Genomic DNA, 24,232 nt, shown 5'->3' on the forward strand with positions numbered 1-24,232 from the left:
TATATTTTCTATGCGAAAATATTTTTCTATGCGAAAATATTTTTCCGGGCGAAAATAATTTTTTTGGCGAAAATATTTTCTAGGCGAAAATATTTTCCAGGCGAAAATATTTTCTATGTGACGGTTTACACAGATCTTGAGCCAGGATACCTATAGCATTTCGTAAGATAACTTAGAATCTATGGTCCAAATGTAGTCAGATTAACACAAACACACACAGACTCACCGATACACTGAACAAAGCAAAAACAAAAAAAGAAACATACGAAGAACTTAATTCCAGAATAGTTGCTAAACCTTAAGTTTTATTGAAAACTAAACTAAATAAATAAACGAATCAATAACTAGTTACATATGTCTGTCTCTATCTCTCTAACACGAAACTGTCCTCTCTTTTACAAAAAAATATATAAATAAAATATAAATATTTTAATTGAAAAAAAAAATAAAATATAGAAATAATGGCGGCTAATATCAATATTATTAAAATACATACAAATATAAATAGTCAATATATACGAATTTCGATGTAAAATGAAAAATAAAAAAGAAAACAAAAACTAGACAAAAAGCAGTCTAGGAAAATAATAAAAATTTAGGGAATAATTTATAAAATTAGTTCAAAAATATTTTGAAATAAAAAAGTCAAAAAATACATAAGAAAGCTGAATTTGTTTTGTCGGTTCCAAAAATGTGACAAACTATGAAATATCAGTCAAATAAAAAATAAATTAATTAAATTACAAAAAAAAAATTAAATTGAGAAAACATTTCTGTGTGTCAAACGAAAATCAAGTGGGATAGTGGGGAGAGAGAGAGAGAATTCGATAGATTTTTGCCATCTATGAAAGAAATCCAACTTGAGTGTGTGTGTCTCTCACTCTCGAAAATCGAGAAAATGAAGAGGAGAGTGGACACTCTTTTTGTAATGAAAGTAATTAAACCTGAGTGGGTGTTTTTCTCTCTCTCTCCCTTTCTCAGCCATTTTTCGTTGGCCATACGGAAACCCTGTTCCAAAATAAATAACAAAAAAATCTTGTGAAAATTTGACGCTACAAAGATACCTGTTGTTGTATAAGCCTGAGGAAAATTTTGGAGAAAGAAAAAAATAAATCTCAGGCTTAAAAAAAATAATTCAAAAAAACATATTTTGTGTATTACAATTATTGAAAAAATAATAAAAATAAATTAATCTACATTTAAATATACGTTATAAACGTTGTTAGCATTTTAAGACTCTCTCTTCAATGTCTTCTTTATAGCAGTAAGCTCAAAACAAAAAAATGGCAAAGAAACTATGCGATTTGAAAATATATTTATGCCCTCAGACATATGGCTACAGAGAGTATATGTCATTTGATACGGCCAAACTCATCGGTTGCGGTTTCAGATTTTAGGTCTCTTTGGACCAAATCCGTTTCAGGACATTTGAAGTCGATTTTGGGGGTGTCTGATTGGTACACACAATATCACTCGAAGGGAGTATCTGATATGGTGGAAACTTTGTACATCATAATACCTTTATCAAACTTAGATTGGGTTCGGAAATGGGCAATATTAGTAAAGTCGTTCTGATACCTCCCCCACAAAATGTCAACATTTTAATAGAAATAAATGTGTAGAACAAGAAAGGATCATTCAATCATGTGCAAACTTTGCAAATCCTAATATTTTTAGAAGTGCTAAGTCAGATGCAACAATGATCAATATCGGCCCAATCTTTCTGGTACCTCCCTCACAAAGGAGTTAAAATGTTGAATAACTAAAATAGTCATAAAATGTGAAATAAGCATCCGATTCATTCTAAACTTCGCATATCCCAATATTTCTAGTAACACAAGATTTAGTGTCAAGATGGTAGATATCGACCCACTCCTACAGGTACCTCCCCCACAAAAGAGTACAAATTTAGAATACTCAAAATGCCGATAATATACGAAATGAGCATCCGATTCATTGATAACTTCGCACATCCCAAAATATCGATGAACGCAAGATCTTGTGTGAAGATGGTGCATATCGGTCTACTCCTTCTGGTACCTCCCCCACAAAGGGGTTACAATTTCGAATAACCAAAACGCTCATAAAATGCGAAATAAACATCCGATTCTCTTCAAATTCAACACATCTCAATATTTTCAACTACACAAGATCTGGTGTAAAGATGGAATATATCGGTCCACTCCTTCTGGTACCTCCCTCACAAAGAGGTTAAAATTTTGAATAATCAAAGCACTCGTAAAATACAAACTAAGCATCCGATTCATTCCAAACTTCGCACATCGCAACATCTCTAAGAATATAATATGCGGTGTGAATATTGTACATATAGCTCCACGCCTTCGGGTACCTCCCCCACAAAGGGGTTAAAATTTTGAATAACTAAAACGCTCGTAGAATGCGAAATAAGCATCCGATTCAATCTAAACTTCATACATCCTAATATTTTTGCTAACACAAGATCTTTTGCGAATATGGTAGACATAGGTCCACTACTTCTGGTACCTCCCCCACAAAGGGGTTAAAATTATGAATAACTAAAACGCCCATAAAATGTGAAATAAGCATCCGACTCTCTTCAAATTTCACACATTCCAATGTTTCTACTAACACAAGATCTCGTCGGAAGATGGAATATATCAGTCTTCTCCTTCTGGTACCTCCCTCACAATGGGTCACACTTTTTAATAATAAAACCCCTCCATATAATGCGAAATTGGCATCCGATTCTCTTCAAATTTCCCAAATCCCAATATATCTACAAATATAAGATCTATTGTGAAGATGTGATATATCGCTCCACTTCTTCTGGTACCTCCCCCACAAGGGGGCTAAAATTTTGTATAACTAATATCCAAAATGAAAAAGTATTTAAAAAACGGACCTTGGCTGAGGGTATACATCTGTCGGCAAAACCGACTGATACTTTTTAACTTGTTTGTAGTATGTTTAAGAAAACAAAAGAAAAACTAAATATATTTTTGAAACGATCTTGAAATTTGTTGAACTTAAAATCTAACGTTTGGAAATGTCAAAAAAATTTAAAACAAAAAAATAAAAATGAGAATAATTAAAAATAGGAAAATATTTCTCTGTAATATTTGCTATATTTTTGTATAGAAAATATTTTCATTTTTATTGTCTATATACATATAAATTTTCCATACAAAAATATTTTTTCCATTCAAAAATATTTTTCCATACAAAAATATATTTTCTCTTTAAAAATATTTGCATTTTATTTATTTATTTATATTTTTGTATTTTCTCCAAAATATTATTTTTTTTTCTTTCCCCGCCAAGCTCATGTTGTTTCTCTCTATAAAAAATTATTTTTTCATAAGAAAATGATTAGCAATTTAAATAAAATACTAAAAAAAAGTAAAATTAAAATGGAAAATTTGAATCGAAATTCGAAAAGTATTGTATCATTGAAAAATAATGTTTTCAAATTTAAAAAAAAAATATGTGAGGAAAATATAAATAAAAAACAAAATAACTGCCCTATTTAGACAACTAATTTTACTCGAAAAAAATTGATGAAAAACCAAAACAAAATATCAATATCAAATAATCAATGGTCAATGTAATTTTTGTGGCTTGTACTAAAAATATGTATTTATCTTCGAAAATTGTAAAAAATCGTCTCTCCAATAAAAAATAAATAAATAAAAAATCAATAAAATACTACCACGGAAGTTTTGTGACACAGAACAAAAAAAAAAAAAAAAAAACCAAAGTTGTATCAAACAAACTGCCAACATAAATTGAAAATTAAAAAAAAAAACAAAAACAATACAATATCGCCAATACAAAAGTAAACATCGTTTGAACTTAAAATAAACATTTCAAAACATTTTCAAAAGATATAGCATAAAAAACTATTTATGGAAATGAAAAAAAAATATTTCTCAGCGTACCTTTCAAAAAAAAAAATAAATAAATAATAATAATAATAATAATAATAATAATAATAATAATAATAATAATAATATAATAATAATAATAATAATAATAATAATAATAATAATAATAATAATAATAATAATAATAATAATAATAATAATAATAATAATAATAATAATAATAATAATAATAATAATAATAATAATAATAATAATATAATAATAATAATAATAATAATAATAATAATAATAATAATAATAATAATAATAATAATAATAATAATAATAATAATAATAATAATAATAATATAATAATAATAATAATAATAATAATAATAATAATAATAATAATAATAATAATAATAATAATAATAATAATAATAATAATAATAATAATAATAATAATATAATAATAATAATAATAATAATAATAATAATAATAATAATAATAATAATAATAATAATAATAATAATAATAATAATAATAATAATAATAATAATAATAATAATAATAATAATAATAATAATAATAATAATAATAATAATAATAATAATAATAATAATAATAATAATAATAATAATAATAATAATAATAATAATAATAATAATAATAATAATAATAATAATAATAATTTTAATAATAACAAATAAATAAATAATCGGAAAAAGTAAATAAACAAATAATTAGAAAAAATAAATAAAACACAAAATACAAATAATATATAATAAAAAATAATAATTAGTAATTAAAAAATAATTTAAATATAGTTTTCTCATCGTATTGATTCTGTATTGCAAATCTTGTATTGTGGATGCGATTTTTTTAACCCAAAGGAATGATTATTTTTTAACGAAATGTTTTTCCGGAAATGCTTTTATTATCGAAATTTAAAATATTTTCTATACGGAAAATATTTTTTCCGAAATATTTCTATCCAAAACTATTTCAGCGTTTCCATATTTTAACCCTAGAAACCAACAGAGACCTCAATATTAAATTTCAGAATTTCACTTCTATACATTTATTACCAAATTTCGTTATTTTTAGTACATTTAGTACGAAAATAAAATCCCCCTCCATATCTCAATTCTAGACACCAACAGTTGTCGATATACAAAAAATCACGGTCTCAGCTCTATCTCTTCACCCAATACCAATTTTAGTACCAATTGGTACTCTTCGTAAAATTAAAGTACACATTTCCAAAAACCACCTCCATTACACAACTCTAGATACCAATAGAGACCTAAATATAAAATTACAGGATTCCAGCTCTACTCCTTCACCCCATAACAAATTTAGTACTATTTAGTACTCTTTGTAAAATTAAAGTACACATTTCAAAAAAAAAAAATGGCTCCATATCCTAATTTCAGATACCAACAGACACCCGAATATCAAATTTAAGAACTCCAGTCCTATCCCTTCACCCAATATCAAATTTAATACCATTTAGTACTTTTCGTCCATTTAGTACTTTACGTCCATATACCAAAATTTTACATTTCAAGTATTATCTGTTCGCCCAGTACCAAAAAGAGTGATCCCAATTCCAAATTTTAGGATTTCAATTCAATCCCTTATCGAAATACCAAATTTTGTACGATTAGGTACTTTTTAGTACATATTCCCATAATCACCACAAAATCTCAACCATGCACTTTAACAGTGATCCTATTACGAAATGTAACATTTCAAGTATTATCTGTTCACCCAATACCAGATTTTATGAAATATAGTACTATTTAGTACTTTTCGTACACTTGTAGTAAATATTTTCAAAACTAACTTTTTATCACGAACCACCACAATCAACAGGGACCCCAAAACAAAATTTCAAAATTTCACCTTCATCCGTTCACCCTAAACCGACCTGTTCTAAATTTAGTACCATTTAGTACAGTTCTTGCACACTTAGTACACACTTCCAAAACCACCTTTACAATATTAAACTTTCTTTCCAATCCTGACTCTCTCATACCAAATTTCAAATACTTAGCTCTATTCATTCATATAATACCAAAATGGTATCATTTTAGAAGTTTAGTACCATTTTAGAACTTTTCGTAACCTTAGGGTTCAAATTTTCAAAAATCCTTCAGTACATCGATTCTACACTGCATCAGTCACCACCGAACAGACCATATCATTCCATCCATTGAAATATTGTTCTAGTGTTTTTGTTTTTCAGTAGATATTTTGCAGTAGCAACCGCCTTCGGCCCACAAACATCAATCGAGTCCCGATTCAATTAGAGGACAACGTCCCGTTTCAATTAACATGCAATTTGCCACAACCTATTGGGGTCCTTAACCTCTTGGGAAATAATATGTATTCTGGTTTCTTCCTCGTAGCTAGATTTTCCCCTTATATATTTGCCTTTGAAGCGGAACACACAGAAATATTAATTTTTTTTAATTGTTTTATTTATCTAAATATTTAGGAACAACATGTTTTCCCAAAAAAATAATTATTGCCGAAATATTTTTTTAAGCGAAAATAATTTTTGGACGAAATATTTTTGAACGAATTAAATTTTTTCCAAATATTTTCTATTCAGATATAATTTTTTTCGAAATAGTTTCCATACGAAAATATTTTATTTAATATTTTTTCGGAAGTATTTCCAATTCGAAAATATTTTTTATTTTCCAAATTTATCATATTTGCTCCATACAAAACACGATTTGAGTACAGAAAATGCGGTCAAATGAAAATAAAAATAAACCACCTATAGTGTTATACTTACAACGGACTAACAGAAAACATATTCTCGTACAAGAAACAAAAAAAAAACATACTAACCATTTACAAATATCCTTGTTACTACAACAACAACAAATAGTTCTAAGAAAAAAAATTACAAAAAGCCACCAACAATTAATTGTTTTAAATACAAAAAAATGAAATTTAGAGATGTCAACTAACACAAACATATGTCTGTGTAAAAATTTGTAGTTAGTAAGAAATCAAGGTGAAGAAGAAGAAAAACACGAACTTAAAAAGTTGATAATAATTTGACGCCCACCCATAATATATCCCATATCTTAACATTACTTGATTATCTATTTTTTTTTTAAATATGAAACTTCAGCCTATGTTTGGAAGAGCGCCTAAGGGCGTCAAATTTAATGCATTGTTGGGAAATCCTTTTACGCTTTTCTAAATATGACTCTATGTATTAAAGCTTGTACCAAATAGGGTCCCATGTGCCGGGAATTTCAATATTTTAGCTCCAAAAGAGTGTTGACCCAAAACGACATTATTTACTAAAAACTTCCAATTTCCTGTGCGGTGCCTGAGCATAAAAAAAATCCAATTCACGATATCAAGAATCTGGCTTTAGTCGTGTTGTCTGAAAGGTAATGAGGCAATCAGTCTCTCTTACAATTTTATATAAATAAATCAGCATACTTTTAGGCGGATGGGAAATGCCTGCAAACAAATTCAGATCTAATGCAGCTAGCTCTCGTTAATAATAGGTGTGCACACAGTAATGGACTAGGCGTAAATCCATCAAAAACAGAGCTCCCCTACACGAGGAAACGCAAATGTCCTGTTTTTTTACCACGGTCTTAAAATTCCATCCCATGTATCCCATAACTTAACATTACTTGATTATCCAAAATTTTCTTTTGTGAAACTTCAGCCTTGGTTTGGAAGAGCGCCTAAGGACGTCAATATTTAGCGCATTGTTGGTGAAATCTGGTACGAATTTCATTTCGAAATGACTATGTATTATAGCTTGTACCAAATGGGGGCCTATTTGCCGGAAATTTCAATATTTTAGCTCTGAAAGTACTGAGTGCTAGGCGAAGGGAGGAAACGCAAATATCTTGTTTTCTTACCAAGTACTTAAAATCCCGTACCTTATCTTGCCATTACTTGGTTATTTAAAATTTTCTTATGCAAATATTTAGCCTTCATTTGAAAGAAAGCCCAAGACGGCTTTGTGGAACCTTTTACGAATTTCCAAAAAATTACTCTAGGTATTATGGTTCGTACCATATAGGGGCCTCTTTGCCCGAAATCTCAATATTTTAACTTTAAAAGAGTGTTGACCCGAAAAGCCCTTTTTCGGTACGAATTTCCAATTTCCTGTAACTTACTTAAGGATCAAAAGGAATCCATTTACAAGATTTGAAGATTCTGGCTTTAGACGTTTTCTCTGAAAGGCAATTGGGTTTCTTCGAATTTTAAATAAATAAATGTGCATACTTTTAGGCGAATGTGAAATCCCTGCAAATAAATTCGGATTAAATGCAGGGAGCTCTCGTTAAACTATCAAGATAGGCACACAGTAATTGACTAGGTATTAATGCATCCTCTACACAAGGAAACGCAAATGTCTCGTTTTCTTACCACCAGAAGCCTCAGAGCCATTGGAATAGAAATACTAACGAATGTGCAAAGTGAGGCTTAATCTCACTCTACTCTTGCAAGTGCTCTATAGGTAAAAGTTGGGATTTTATGCCACATATAAGTCAAATAAATATTTGAGTAATTGTTCACCCTATCCCTAGCCTATGGAGTTCTAGTCTGGTGAAACTCTTCAGACATTTTAAAAAGTCTGTTTTATGTCCTCAGCCATATGGCTAGAAAGTGTACATATATATCATTTGATACGGCCAAAACGTGACTCATTAAATAACGGTTTTAGACTCTAGGTCTCTTTGGACCAAAACCGTTTCAGGACATTTCGAGTTGATCTAGCGATAACTCTCGAAGAGTGTATCCGATTTGGTCCAAATTTGGAACAATGTATTATTATTAAAAATCTCGGTCAACTCCTTTTGGTACCTCCCCACAAAAGGTGGAAATTTTCAAAAAAAATATTTTGCTGCACCGAAAGAGAAATATTTGCATCAGTGCTAGGTCAGGTGCAAAAATGGACAATATGGGTACACTCTTTCCAAGACCTCCCCCACAAAGGGTAAGCATTTTAAATAATTATAACTCTTGTAAAAAGTGATGTAAGAGTCCGATTGTCTTCAAGTTATTAACCCAAGGTCTAGTATGAGCATGGAATATATCGGTCCACTCCTTCTGGTACCTCCCCCACAAACGGTCAAAATGTTGAATATCTATGAAGCCCATAAAACGCAAAATTAACATCCAATTCCAAAACGATTATAAAATCCGAAATATGCATCCGATTCTCTTTCAATTTTACACATGCCAATATTTTCACTGACACCAGATCTGGTGAAGCTCCTAAAATGCGAAATGGACATCCGATTCCTTTCAAACTCCGCACATCTAAATATTTCATTCAACACAAGATCTCTTGTAAAAATGGAATATATCGGTCTATTCCTTCTAGTACCTTCCCCACAAAGGGGTCAAAATTTTGAATAAAAAACGGCCGTAAAATACGAAATAGGTCTCCGATCGTATCAAATTTTACAATTTTATTACAACAAGAACTGGGGTAAAAATAGAAAATATTGGTTCTCTGCTTCAGGTACGTGTCCCATAACAGGTCGAAATTAAACAAAAAAAAAAAACAATGAAGCTCATAAAATACTAAATAGGCATCCGATCCTCTTCAAATTTTGCACATCCCAATATTTTCACTGCCCCAAGATATAGTGTATAGATGGAATATATCGGTTCACTCCTTCTGGTACCTACCACACAACGGGTCTAAATCTTGAAAAAACAATGAAGCCCCGTAAAACGAGAAATGAGCATCTGATTCCTTTCAAGCTCGGTAAATTTAAATGTTATTTCTCATCACAAGATCAAAGAGGCCAACGTTTTGAATAACCGAAACGCTTATAAAGAGCGAAATAAACATCCAATTCTCTTCAAATTGTACACATCCCAATATCTTTACTGCCACAAGATCTGGTGTGAATATGATACATATATAACTCCACCCCTTCTGATACCTTCCTCACAAAAGATATCAAGCGAATGAAGTTGTCGATATAATCCAAATCCGGCACTTTTATAATATTTATATCAGACTTATGTCAGATACGAAATGGACACCTTTTCGGAACCTCCACAATAAGGGCCAAAAGCTTGAATAAACATTTTTAATTTCCATTTTTTTGATTATTATTTTCCGTACATTTTTGGTAACTTTTGTAAATTATCCGAGAACAGTTCTTAATTTCCAACATTTTATTATAAACATTTATTTTATTTATAAACAATTTAAATGCATTTCCAATTTGTGTGCAGTCCCTACCTAATCCCCCGAAGACAGAATACAAAAACAAACACACCCACACAACTATGAAAAATCAAAAACACATTTCAATGTTAAAATGAATTTATCTATGTATCTAAGAAGAAAAATAAAAGAAAACATTTCGATCTGAAAAAAAATGAACACTTAGTTGACGAAATATTACTAAAGAACTAAAGTGGTACGATTTAAGCCGCTAAACTATTTTAAATATCCAACAAAAAAAAAATAGATATAAGTTATATCTACTAATTGTCTTTTGGTTTTTAAACTTGGCAGTCAACTTTAAGAAACTGCAAAAACGAGAAGAATACAAAAAAAAAATAGGGCGAGTAGTTTTCGAAATTAAAATAAAAAAAATCTTACAAATAATATATATATAAATATCCTTGTTATATAACTGTATATGTATATGTCTCGTCGTCTAATGTCTAACAATAAATGGGACAATGAATGTTGAAAAAATAAAAACCAACAATACCAAAAATGTGTTTCGTATTTTCCCATGGAATAATTTGGGATTTTTTGCGATTGACAGAGAAAACATCCAGCTGCATTATAATTTGTTTTGGTTTCCAATCCTTGGCTATGGCAAAAATTAAGTAACACAGGTCGAACAGATACCTTCGGAAAATATCAAGGCCTATAGTAAAACGTGTACCTATTTTGTGACAGGTAAAATAAATGCCCACCATTCCTTAGAAGTGGGTTTTTTAAACATTTTTCAAAGCCTAAATTAAAAAAAAGCCTAAATTAAAAAATCCACGCCTATGGACCTCTAGGTGGCCTTTGAAAAATGTTTAAAAATCCATGCCTTTGAAAAATCTTTAAAAAATTCACGCCTATGGACCTCTAGGTGGCCTTTGAAAAATGTTTAAAAAATCCATGCCTTTGAAAAATGTTTAAAAAATCCACGCCTATGGACGTCTAGGTGGACTTTGAAAAATGTTTAAAAAATCCACGCCTATGGACGTCTAGGTGGACTTTGAAAAATGTTTAAAAAATCCACGCCTATGGACCTCTAGGTGGCCTTTGAAAAATGTTTAAAAAATCCACGCCTATGGACCTCTAGGTGGCCTTTGAAAAATGTTTAAAAAATCCACGCCTATGGACCTCTAGGTGGCCTTTGAAAAATGTTTAAAAAATCCACGCCTATGGACCTCTAGGTGGCCTTTGAAAAATGTTTAAAAAATCCACGCCTATGGACCTCTAGGTGGCCTTTGAAAAATGTTTAAAAAATCCACGCCTATGGACCTCTAGGTGGCCTTTGAAAAATGTTTAAAAAATCCACGCCTATGGACCTCTAGGTGGCCTTTGAAAAATGTTTAAAAAATCCACGCCAAAGGACTCAAGGTGCCCTTTAAAAAATGTTTGAAAAATCCACACCAAAGGACCTCAAGGTGCCCTTTAAAAAATGTTTAAAAAATCCACGCCTATGGACCTCTAGGTGGCCTTTGAAAAATGTTTGAAAAATCCATGCCTATGAACCTCTAGGTGGCCTTTGAAAAATGTTTAAAAAATCCACGCCTATGGACCTCTAGGTGGCCTTTGAAAAATGTTTAAAAAATCCATGCCTAAAGACCTCAAGGTGGCCTTTGAAAAATGTTTAAAAAATCCACGTCTGTGGACCTCAGGGTGGCCTTGAAAATTTTTTTAAAAAATCCACGCCTATGGACCTCTAGGTGGCCTTTGAAAAATGTTTAAAAAATCCATGCCTAAGGACCTCAAGGTGGCCTTTGAAAAATGTTTAAAAAATCCACGCCTATGGACCTCTAGGTGGCCTTTGAAAAATTTTTAAAAAAATCCACGCCTATGGACCTCTAGGTGGCCTTTGAAAAATGTTTAAAAAATCCACGCCTATGGACCTCTAGGTGGCCTTTGAAAAATGTTTAAAAAATCCACGCCTGTGGACCTCAAGGTGCCCCTTAAAAAATGTTTAAAAAATCCACGCCTATGGACCTCTAGGTGGCCTTTGAAAAATGTTTAAAAAATCCACGAATAAGGACTTCTAGGTGACCCTTGAAAAATATTTAAAAAATCCACGCCTATGGACCTCTAGGTGACCTTTGAAAAATGTTTAAAAAATCCACGCCTAGGTACCTCTAGGTGACGTAGGAACCTCTAGGTGGCCTTTGAAAAATGTTAAAAAAAAAATCCACGGCTAAGAAACCCAATATTTTTTTCGTCGGTAGTTAAAATCGAGATTTTGTCGTTTTGCTTCGATTTATATCCTCTCTTCTATCCAAAATGCCTCATCCTTTTCACTGTTGCACCTACCCCACTCCCATTTTTTTTTTTTTTTTGCATGGACCCATCACTCACCTTGTAGTAAACATCGGGAACATATTGTTTATCAGTCGATTCGCGTACATAACCTAATTCGGGTGCATCTTTAGTGGGCAATAGACAATTGTCACGCACCAATGCCATACATTGAGCCGATACAGCATAGCCCTCCATGTGCACCTGTTTGGTGTTGTCACCTGAAATTGAAATGACAATCTCATTTAGATCAGGTATCGAAATCAAAAAATAACAATTTTTACCCACCTGTCACACAAACTGTCACAAATTTCGAACCAAATACACCGTTCGAGGCGTATTTGCATGGATTTGGATGGCGATTTTGTAGTTCGCCAGCCATAATACATTCCTGAGCGGTTAGGAAATGTGTCTCAATGCCACGTATATGTTTGACCGTGCCAGCGGCGGGATCATCGGTAATGAGATCGGTGAAAATCCAACCAACCTAAGGAGGAATAAAAATTAAAAAAAAAATATTTAAAATATATATTAATATTGAATAGAATATTTAATATATTTAATATTAATATATAATAAAATTTAATAACGTATTTAATCTATTTATTACCTTTTTCAAGCCCAATGCCTTGGCCACCTCCTCAACATCTTCGGCATTTTCGTCGTTCAGCAACCTAATGGAATCCCGACTCGACTCCTGCGGCGGTTCATAGATTGCCGCCACCTTGGCACGTATGCCCAACGGCACATCCGTATTAACCTCGTAGGTGCCATAGAGGAAACCCATTCTTTGGTGTCCCGTGGTGCGCCAATAGTTGAGAAACCTCTCCACAATGGTTGTATTCTCAAACATCACATTGTCAACGTGACGATAGATTTGACGATTTAATGTTATAGCCGATGGCTGGCATTTCGAACAGATACCCCTGGGCCATGGTGGATGTTCACGGCAGCCGGGTTTAATGCGACAATTGATATCCTCGAAGACCATATACTTGCCACGATCAATGCCCGATGTCTGCTTGCGTATGTACGAATTGAAGGAGAGATGTTTGATTTTCTGTTCCTTTAGATAGTTTTCATTGTACGGCTCCAGGGGTGAGCAGTGAACACAGCAGCCATTGGCGGCATGTCGACACCTGGAAAAAAAAGGAATAATTCAAATGTTGTATCTAAGCTATAGGGACGTTTCCAAATTCTTCAAATATCACGGAAATATTATCTACGGTATCTAAACCACCATTAGCTATTATCCAAGTTATCCAAACCATATGGAAACAATATCCACTTTATCCAAATGGTCTGAAAACATTATCCACGTTATCCAAACTTTATGGAAATGTTATCTGCATTATCCAATTGATAAGAAAATATTATCTATCTTATCCAAATGATCTAGAAACATTTTCCGTGTTATCCAAATTATCTGGAAACTTTATCCGCGTTATCCAAATGATCGACAAACATTATCCGCGTTATCCAAACTACATGGAAACATTATCCAGGTTATCCTAACTATATGGAAATATTATCCACGTTATCTAAATGTTCTGAAAACATTATCCATGTTATCCAAGCTAGGTGGAAATATTATCCACGTTATCCATACGATATGAAAATATTATCTACGTTATCCAAGCTACGTGGAAACATTATCCGCGTTATACAAACTATCTGGAAACTTTATCCGCGTTATCCAAATGATCGACCAACATTATCCGCGTTATCCAAACTACGTGGAAACATTGTCCACGTTATCCAAGTGAACTGAAAACATTATCCGCATTCTCAAAATAACATGAAATTATTATTCACGTTATCCAAATGATTTTGGAAACATTATCCACTTATCCAAACATTTTGGAAACATTATCCACGTTATCCAAATGGCCTAAAAATATTATCCACATTATCCAAATCATCTGGAAACATTATCCAAATGACCTAGAAACATCATCCGCGTTATCCAAACTACATGGAAACATTATCCACGTTATCCAAAAGGTCTAGAAACATTATCCACGTTATCCAAATGATTTGGAAACATTATCTGCGTTATCCAAACTACATCGAAACATTATCCGCGTTATCCAAATGATCTGGAAATATTATCCACGTTATTCAAATGATCTGGAAACTTTATCCGCGTTATCCAAACTATGTGGAAACATTATCCACGTTATCCGCACTATACGGAAACATTATCCACGTTGTCCAAATGATCTGGAAACATTATCCACGTTATCCATATGATCTGGAAACATTATCCACGTTATCCAAACTATATGGAAACATTATCCACGTTATCCAAACTATATGGAAATATCATCCATGTTATCCAAATGTCTGGAAACTTTATCCGCGTTTTCCAAATGATCTGGAATCATTATCCGCGTTATCCAAACTATATGGAAACATTATCCACGTTATCCAAACTATATGGAAACATTATCCACGTTATCCAAGTGAACTGAAACATTATCCGCATTCTCAAAATGATATGAACTTATTATCCACGCTATCCAAAAGGTCTAGAAACATTATCCACGTTATCCAAATGATCTGGAAACATTATTCGCGTTCTAAATGATCCGGAAAAATTATCCACGTTATCAAAAGGATCTGGAAACTGTATTCAAGTGAACTGGAAACATTATCCGAATTCTCAAAATTATATGAAATTATTATCCACGTTATCCAAATTGTCTAGAAACATTATCCAGGTCATCCAAATGATTTGGAAACATTATCCGCATTCTCAAAATGACATGAAATAATTATCCACGTTATCCAAAGGATATGGAAATATTATCCGCGTTGTCCAAATGATCTGGAAACATTATCCACGTTATTCAAATGGTCTGGAAACATTATCCACATTATCCAAATGATCTGGAAATATTATCCACGTTATCTAAGTGAAATGGAAACATCCGAATTCTCAAAATGACATGAAATTATTATCCACGTTATCCAAATGATCTGGAAACATTATCCACGTTATCCAAATGGTCTGGAAACATTATCCACGTTAATTAATTGACATGGAAAGATTATCCACGTTATCCAAACTACATGGAAACATAATCCATGTTATCCAAACTATATGGAAACATTATCCATTTTATCCAAATGATCCACTTTATCTAAAATATATATGGACATTTTATCCACGTTATCCAAATTGTCTGGAAACATTATCCACGTTAATTAATTTACATGGAAAGATTATCCAAACTACATGGAAACATTATCCATGTTATCCAAACTATATGGAAACATTATCCGCGTTATCCAAATGTTCTCGAAATATTATCCACGTTATCTAAGTGAAATGAAAACATCCGAATTCTCAAAATGACATGAAATTATTATCCACGTTATCCAAATGATCTGGAAAAATTATTCACGTTATCCAAATGGTCTAGAAATATTATCCCTGTTATCTAAATGATCTGCAAACATTATAAAGGTTAATCGATTGATATGGAAATATTATCAAAGTTATTCAAATTATAAGGATGCATTATCCGCGTTCTGGAAATTACACAGAAATATTGTGCACATTATCCAAATGATTTGGAAAAATTATCCAAACTCCAAATGATCTGGAAATATTATCCATGTTATCCAAACTACACGGAAATATTATTCGCGCTATCCAAATGATCTGAAAAGATTATTCCCCCTTGTCCAAATGATCTGGAAACATTATCCTTGATATCCAAGCTACGTGGAAACGTTATTTGCGTTTTCCCAGTGATCTGAAAATACAGGGTGAGATGGAAAAACTGCAACCAACTTCAGACTGTAGTCATTTCTAAGATAGCTATTAAAATTATTCCAGCTCATTATATTGTTTACAAGCATACAAAAGCATTTTGGTGAGAATTTTCCAGAAAGAAGCGTGATAGTGTGGCCTCTTTATATTTGGCTGGAAAACCACAAGTGGCTATCGTTAGAGCACTCCAGCATTTAAACGTGAATAAATCTTTTGTGTCTCGTACCATCGCTCGTTACCGTGATACTGGTAACCCGTAGCCCATGTCAAGGAAGTGGACGGAAAAAACGGCCACATCAGCAGAAATGATTCGAAAAGTAAAAAAGCGACTTGATCGATCGTCGCAGTGGCCGAAAAATGGCTCGTGAGCTGAACATATCGCAATATTCCATTTTCTATTCAGCAAATATTGAAAAATGAGCTCGCGCTAAAGCCATTGAAATTCCAAAAAGTGCAAGAACTTACACCTGGACATTATAACATCCCAGGTAAGGAGACTACAGACGAATTGGCCAGACTAGGATCCGAATCAACTACAATTGAAGTAGACAACTCGGTTAAACCACCACTGTGCCATTTCCTACTGGTTATTCACAGACATTACTCTGAGAAAATCCAACAAAAATGGCTGGACCAAATGGGATGCACCATACCCAAAAGAAAGGCTAGTGGGAGAACTAGTGTCACATGACCTGTCTTCTTTTTCTAACACTGACCCTATATTAATCCTTCAATTATTCTACAACTTTACCTTTTATCACCTCACCTCACCTGTTCTACCAATCACTTTTTCCTCTCTTCTTAACATTCTTTTTAGGATGAACACAATGACCTATAGGTCTCCGAGTAGAGCGGTTGCCATATGGTAACCGCGCGTCCTTTAACCTAACCTAACCTAACCTACACCGCAACAGAAAGAAAATAGACTCAAAAGAGCTAAAGAGTTGCTTAGCTTGGCCGAAAGTGATGAACTGTCGAATTTGGTTTTCTCCGATGAGAAAAAATTCGCCACAGTTGTCCAGCAGTTTTCTAAACAAACAAAATGATCCTGTTTACTTGCCAAAGAGGTCAGCTAAACATGTGCACCTTCGGTTGGCCACCAGAACACAAGCGCCCGCCATGGTGATAGTGTGGGCCATAATGCCATAACAGCCGATGGTCGCTCTGCGCTCGTATTTGTATTTATCGACCGTGGTATCAGAATATATGCCGAATATTATTGCGAAAATATTCCGGAGGGTGTATTAAAGCCTTGGTCACGCAAACATTTTGGCCGCAGACCTTGGACATTCCAACAGGACTCCATTATCGCACTCAGCACGCGCCACCCAAGAATGGTTACAAAATGAGGTTCTTCGCTTCATTTCCAGTACAGGACAGTATCCACCAAAATCTCCCGATACCAATCCGTTGGACTATTGTGTCTGGAGTATTTCTGGAGAAAGCAAGGTTGGCACTAAAAAATACTAAAGTATCGATCACCTCAAGCAAGCACTTCGCCGGGAATGGCCCCAAATATCGCAGAGCAACATTCGGGCAAAGTATGATGGTTTCATTGGCCGTTTGAAGGCCATGAATGGTGCCAAAGGTGACCAATTCAAACAAATCTAAGACTTATTCTAAAATTTGATGCTATCACCGACATTTTTTGCTTTCACTCAAAAAAAAAAATTAAAAATTATGGCGTTTGACTTTGTTGCAGTTTTTTTATCTCACCCTGTACTATCCACATCATCCAAACTACATGGAAACATTATCCGCAATATTGAAAACTCATAAAATCGTTATTCACTTTATCCAAATGACATGGAAATAGTATCCACGATATCCAAACTTAATGAGAACAATATCCATGCGGATATATTTTCGAAACTTACAATTTGCTATCTCTTTCACGTTTTATTAGCCCATCCTCCTTGGCCAGCAAGATGTCAACCTCATCCTCTTTGACAGCGGCTGAGGGTTTAAAATCACTGCTGTTTGTTGTTGTTGCAGAGTTGGTAATGGCTTTTGCACTGGTGAAGTTATCAATTGCTGTGGTGCTGGTACGCTAGAGAAATAAATGGAAAAGAAATCGAGATTTTTGGGATGCAAGGATTCGAAGGCAACTCTTACCCTTGAAGAAGTACCGGCCATTTGTTTCAAATATATCATATCGCCATGTTTCAGCACACTTCCCACCTCTTGTGACGTATGTGAATAGATCTAAAATGGAAGAATAAAAACAAGAAATAATTACGGCCAAGTTTGGTAAGGATTTTCCAAATTACCTCCTTGGTGAGATTCCTCTCCTTAAACAAACCGAATCCATCTACTTTAAGGGCTTTTTGCACCGACTCGAAAAGATCCTTTAGATTTGCCTTGGGTGAGATTTCAATGCGTTTAATGCCTTCCGGAGATTGCACACGTACCAACTGGTCGGCGTCAGGATCATGAACATCACGATAAAGAGTGAAAGAGAAGAAAACACGCAATTAATGATGACAATTACATCTATTTTTGTTTACAAACAATCAAATCGATTTACAAGCCGACGTGGGAAGACGTTGTTATTTTTGTCCCATGCCATAGGAAAAAAAAAATGCTTTAACGTTGCCAACATGTGCACCACTATTTTCGATTTGTTTTGTTTCGTTCCTTTTATTTTTTTGATTTTTTTTTTTTGATTTTTTTTTTTTTTTTTTTGATTTTTTTGTAGATCATGATTACACTGTGCTGTCGGTTACCCGGCCCAATAAAAAAATTAAATTACAAAAATGCATGAAGAGAAAAATTATCCACGTTATTCAAAAAACGTGGTACCATTATCCACGTTATCCAAATGGCATGGAAACATTATCTGCCTTATCCGTAGTACGTGGATACATTATCCATGTTATCCAAAGTACAGGGAAATATTATCCACGTTACTAGGAATAATTATCCGTGTTATCCAAATGACATGAAAAAGTTATCCATGTAATCCAAAGTGCATTTGAACATTATCCAAAATACGTGGAAACATTATCCGCGTTATCCAAAGTATCTGTATACATTATCCACGTTATCCAAGGTACGTGGATACATTATCCATGTTATCCAAAGTACGGGGAAACATTATCCATGTTATTCGAGGCACAAGGAAAAATTATCCACTTTATCCATTTTATAGGAAATATTATCCTGGTTGTACAAATGGCATGAAAAAGATATCCATGTGATCCAAAGTGCAAGTGAACATTATCCGTGTTATCCAAATGTCATAAAAAGTTTATCCAAAGTACGTGGAAACATCCGCGTTATCCAAAGTATTAATATTCGGTATTTTGATGATTTTCGTGACATTTTTTATCGGAATTGTTTCAAATTTGGTATTTGAAGTTCATAATGGATTCTACAGCCTAAGAGAGAAAATTGTATGTGCAGCTCAACGACTTCGTATAGTCCCCATATAACGGCACCTCCCGATATTCGGTATTTTTATGATTTTAACGACATTATTCAACGGAATCGTTTCAAATTTGGTATATGTAATTCGTAATCGATACTACAGCCTAAGACCGAAAATTGTCTGTTCAGGTCCACGTCTTCGTATAGCCGCCATATGACGGTATCTCCCAATATTCGGTATTTTGATGATTCTAGCTACATTATTCCCTGGAAAGGTTTCGAATTTGGTATCTGAAGTTCCTAATGAATAATACAGCTTAAGACAGAAAATTGTCTGTGCAGGCCCACGTCTTCGTATAGCCCCCATATAACGGTACCTCCCTATATTCGGTATTTTGATGATTTCAGCAACATTATTCACCGGAATTATTAAAAATTTGGTATTTGAAGTTCGTTATGGATAATACAGCCTAAGACAGAAAATTATCTGTGCGGATCCACGTCTCCGTATAGCCCTCATCTAATGATACCTCCCTATTTTCCGTATTTTGATGATTTTAGCGACATTATTCAGCGGAATCGTTTCAAATTTGGCATTTAAAGTTCGTAGTAGATACTGCAGCCTATGACAGAAAATTATCTGTGTAGGTCCACGTCTTCGTATAGCCCCCATATAACGGTAGCTCCCAATATTCGGTATTTTAATGATTTTAGCGACATTATTCACCGGAATTATTTCAAATTTAGTATTTGAAGTTAATAATGGCTACTACAGCCTATGACAGAAAATTGTCTGTGCAGATCCACGTCTTCGTATAGCCCCCATATAACGGTACCTCCCGATATTCGGTATTTTGATGATTTTAGCGACATTTTTCATCGGAATTGTTTCAAATTTGGTATTTGAAGTTCGTAATGGATGCTACATCCTAAGACAGAAAATTGTCTGTGCAGGTCCACGTCTTCATATAGCCCCCATATAACGGTACTCTCCAATATTCGGCATTTTTATGATTTTAACGACATTATTCACCGGAATCGTTTCAAATTTGGTATTTGTAATTCGTAATCGATACTACATCCTAAGACAGAAAATTGTCTGTGCAGGTCCAAGTCTTCGTATAGCCCCCATATAACGGTACCACCCGATATTCGGTATTTTGATGATTTTAGCAACATTTTTTCACCGGAATTATTTCAAATTTGGTATTTGAAGTTCGTAATGGATAATACAGCCCATGACAGAAAATTGTCTGTGCAAGTCCATGTCTTCGTAGAGCACCCATATAACGGTAGATCCCAATATTCGGTATTTTAATGATTTTTGCTACATTATTCACCGGAATTGTTTCAAAATTGCCATTTAAAGTTCGTAATGGATACTACAGCCTATGACAGAAAATTGTCGGTGCAGGTCCAAGACTTCGTATAGCCCCCATATAACGGTACCTTCCTATATTCGGTATTTTGGTAATTTTGCGACATTATTCACTGGAAAGGTTTCAAATTTGGTATTTGAAGCTCGTAATGGATACTACAGTCTATGACAGAAAATTGTCGGTGCAGATCCACGTCTTCGTATAGCCCCCATATAACGGTACCTCCCGATATTCGGTAATATGATGATTTTAGCGACATTATTCACTGGAAAGGTTTCGAATTTGGTATTTGAAGTTCGTATCGAATACTACAGCCTATGACAGAAAATTGTCTGTGCAGGTCCACGTCTTCGTGTAGCCCCAATTAACAAAACCTCCCGATATTCGGTATTTTGATGATTTTAGCAACATTATTCACCGGAATTATTACAAATTTGGTATTTGAAGTTCGTAATGGATACTACAGCCTAAGGCAGAAAATTGTCTGTGCAGGTCTATGTCTTCGTATAGCCCCCATATAAGGCTGTCTCCCGATATTCGGTATTTTAATGATTTTAGCGACATTATTCACCGGAATTGTTTCAAATTTGGTATTTGAGGTTCATAATGGATTCTACAGCCTAAGGCAGAAAATTGTATGTCCAGGTCCATGTCTTCGGCTCCTCCCGATATTCGGTATTTTAATGATTTTAGCTAGATTATTCACCGATTTTTGATCAATTTTCGCATTTGAATATTTTAATGACTTATGACAAAAGTTGCCTATGCAGGTCCACGTCATCGTATAGACCCTAATATAAGGGCTGCATTCCATATTTTTAAGATTTGAACAGAATTTTGAACGGATTTATTTATTTATTTATTTTTTTTTTTTTTGGAAATTGCCAAATTTTTTCCAACGATGGAGGGTATTCAAAGTTCGCCCCGGCCGAACTTACAACTTTTTTGATTGTTATTGTCTCATTAATGGGCATTGTTTCCAGAATCGTTGAGAATTTTCTTAAATCGGGACTATCGAGTTCCAATTCGAATTTTTGACTGTAATTTTTTTCAAGGTATTTTTAATATCCATAGAAACTTGCTATAGAGTGGCTTCGGTTTGGATCTATACACAAAATTCCTGCCGTCGCCTTACTGTAATGGCAAGATATATGAATCCAAAAAAAATCTCTGTGGTCTAGTGTGGCACAAATAAAAAGGAAACAAAGAAAAATATTCAAATCATTGCAGAAAAAATGCAATGCAATCAGCAAGTGATTCGGTGTGGCGATCATCACCTCAGTGTCTGCTGCTGCCGTTGTAGTTGCAAAAAAATCATTTGAGGAAATTCGGATTTCCTTTTGTTTTCGCGACACTCACTCACTCATGCACTTAATACACACGGTGGACACACAGACATACGAACACCCACAAGACATGTCAAGCATTCAGTGCTGCTGCTGCTATGCTTACCGATTGTTTGCACATCAAAAAGAAACGATGACGTACAAAAGCATAAACGATATTACGTTTTCTATAGAACAATGCCTCCAATTCCATGGCAGCCATGATGACGTTTTCCTTTTTGTGAAATTTTCAAAATTGAATATTTCCTATGATTCGCCGTGGATGATGATTTCGGTGTAGTGTGTTTTGTTGTTTTTTTTTTTTTTTTTTCTATTTTCTTGTTTCAAATCCTTAGATGTTCGTTAAGTAATACACAGCTGGGTAATAGCTGCTAAATAAGGCCTGAGGGCCTTATATGATGATGTTAAAAATCGTTCCGTTCACCATCAATTTTCGTAACGAACTGAATTTGAATTGGACAAAAAATGCGCATTTTCCGACCATTTGTTTTGCTTTTACAATATCTTTGAATAGAGTATATGTTGGCGGAAAATAAAAAAAATAAATGTTATGATAATTAAGATCATCGAAAGGAAAACGAAAATATATGGGAATAGAATACAAAAAAAAAAAAAAAAAAAACAAGTAATTGTCGTTTTTTTATAATTGTCTTAAAAAGGTGACATATCACATCAATAAATCTGAGCGATGGAGGCATTTAGTGACACATTTCAAGGGCCCTGAATTAGGTTATGGTTTCCCCAAAATGGTTTCTCCTAATAAAACCAAATTACAATTTGGCAAAGGTATTTCCGAACTCTATAAGGTATCTGGCACCAAATATCATTATTGGCGAATGCAAATTACGAATGTGGGGGGCTTAAACACCAAATCGGATGAAACAATATATGGGTGCTATAGCTATGTCTGAACCGATCTTCACAAAATTTAATGTACTTACTTCTAGGCTAAATTCGGTCGGACGTACCAAATTTCGCGAATTTTGGACAAATATTGGCCATTTGGTGCGCAATTAACCCGGAATCGGTTGAAGATATATATGGGAGCTATATCCAAATCTAAACCGATTTTGATAAAATTAAGCAGAGGCATTTCCGAGCTCTATAAGGTATCTGGCACCAAATATCATTGTTGGCGAAAGCAAATTACGAATGTGGGGGGGCTTAAACACCAAGTCGGATGAAACTTATATATGGGAGCTATAGATATACCTAAACCGATCTTCACCAAATTTAATGTAGTACTTGTTTCAAAGCCGAATTCGGTCGGATATACCAAAATTCAGGTCATTTGGACTTATATTGGTCATTTGGTGCACAATTAACCCGAAATCGGTTGAAGATATATATGGGAGCTATATCCAAATCTAAACCGGTTATCACCAATTTCAATAGGGTTCGTCCTTGGGCCAAAGAAATATTGTTCGGAAAATTTCATCTCAATGGGATAATAAATGCGACCTGTATTTTGTTCACAAAAATACATGGACAGAAGGACGGAGGGACTGACATACATAGATCAACTCAGAAAGTGAAAGACATAATACCCTGTGGTCTAGGTTATAAAAAAACAAGAGTTTTTCTAACAATTTTCCGCAGTAACCTTTCGGACTCTCTTGCGGTTTAAAATTGTTTCGTAGAACAACCTGTTTCTGCTGCTTCCATTTTTTTTTTTTTGCAAAATACTTTCCCTGATATTCTTTGATTCTTGATACGAATGCAATCATTCCGATTTCATTTCCGATTTCGTTGACACAAACAACTTCACATTTCTTGTTGTTACAGAGCGAAGCCTTTTTTCATTTTCAGATTTTAGAGGTGACACCCAAAATGGGGAGGAAACGAAGTGAAAACTAAACCAAGTGTTATATATAACGTCAAGAATTGCTCCACCACATTGGATGCAGGACCCGAAAGCAATTTAGTCAAACACCTCGGCTGATACCTCTGTGCATATATGTTCGTGCTTATTTTTCTATGTTGGGAGTAA

The 24,232-nt window shown here is 33.7% G+C and overlaps 1 protein-coding gene across 2 annotated transcripts in view; it reads right to left on the reverse strand.

The window, feature by feature from the left end:
• Positions 1-24,232, reverse strand: part of LOC101887729 (nuclear protein localization protein 4 homolog) — a 53,068-nt gene that overhangs the window by 25,200 nt on the left and 3,636 nt on the right. The window contains exons 1-7 of one of the 2 annotated variants that reach the window (XM_005179984.4): positions 22,349-22,689; positions 18,419-18,562; positions 18,264-18,353; positions 18,026-18,198; positions 12,978-13,506; positions 12,656-12,854; positions 12,428-12,588 (exon numbers count right to left, since the gene is read on the reverse strand). In XM_005179984.4, the coding sequence (XP_005180041.1) occupies positions 12,428-12,588; positions 12,656-12,854; positions 12,978-13,506; positions 18,026-18,198; positions 18,264-18,353; positions 18,419-18,562; positions 22,349-22,444 (1,392 nt within the window). In that variant the 5' untranslated portion in view covers positions 22,445-22,689. Of the gene's footprint in view, positions 1-12,427; positions 12,589-12,655; positions 12,855-12,977; positions 13,507-18,025; positions 18,199-18,263; positions 18,354-18,418; positions 18,563-22,348; positions 22,690-24,232 lie in introns of those variants that run through there. The other variant, XM_005179985.4, reaches the window with a different exon arrangement.

This window comes from Musca domestica, unplaced genomic scaffold (genome assembly GCF_030504385.1).
Source record: "Musca domestica strain aabys unplaced genomic scaffold, Musca_domestica.polishedcontigs.V.1.1 24, whole genome shotgun sequence".
Taxonomy (NCBI): Eukaryota; Metazoa; Arthropoda; class Insecta; order Diptera; family Muscidae; genus Musca; species Musca domestica.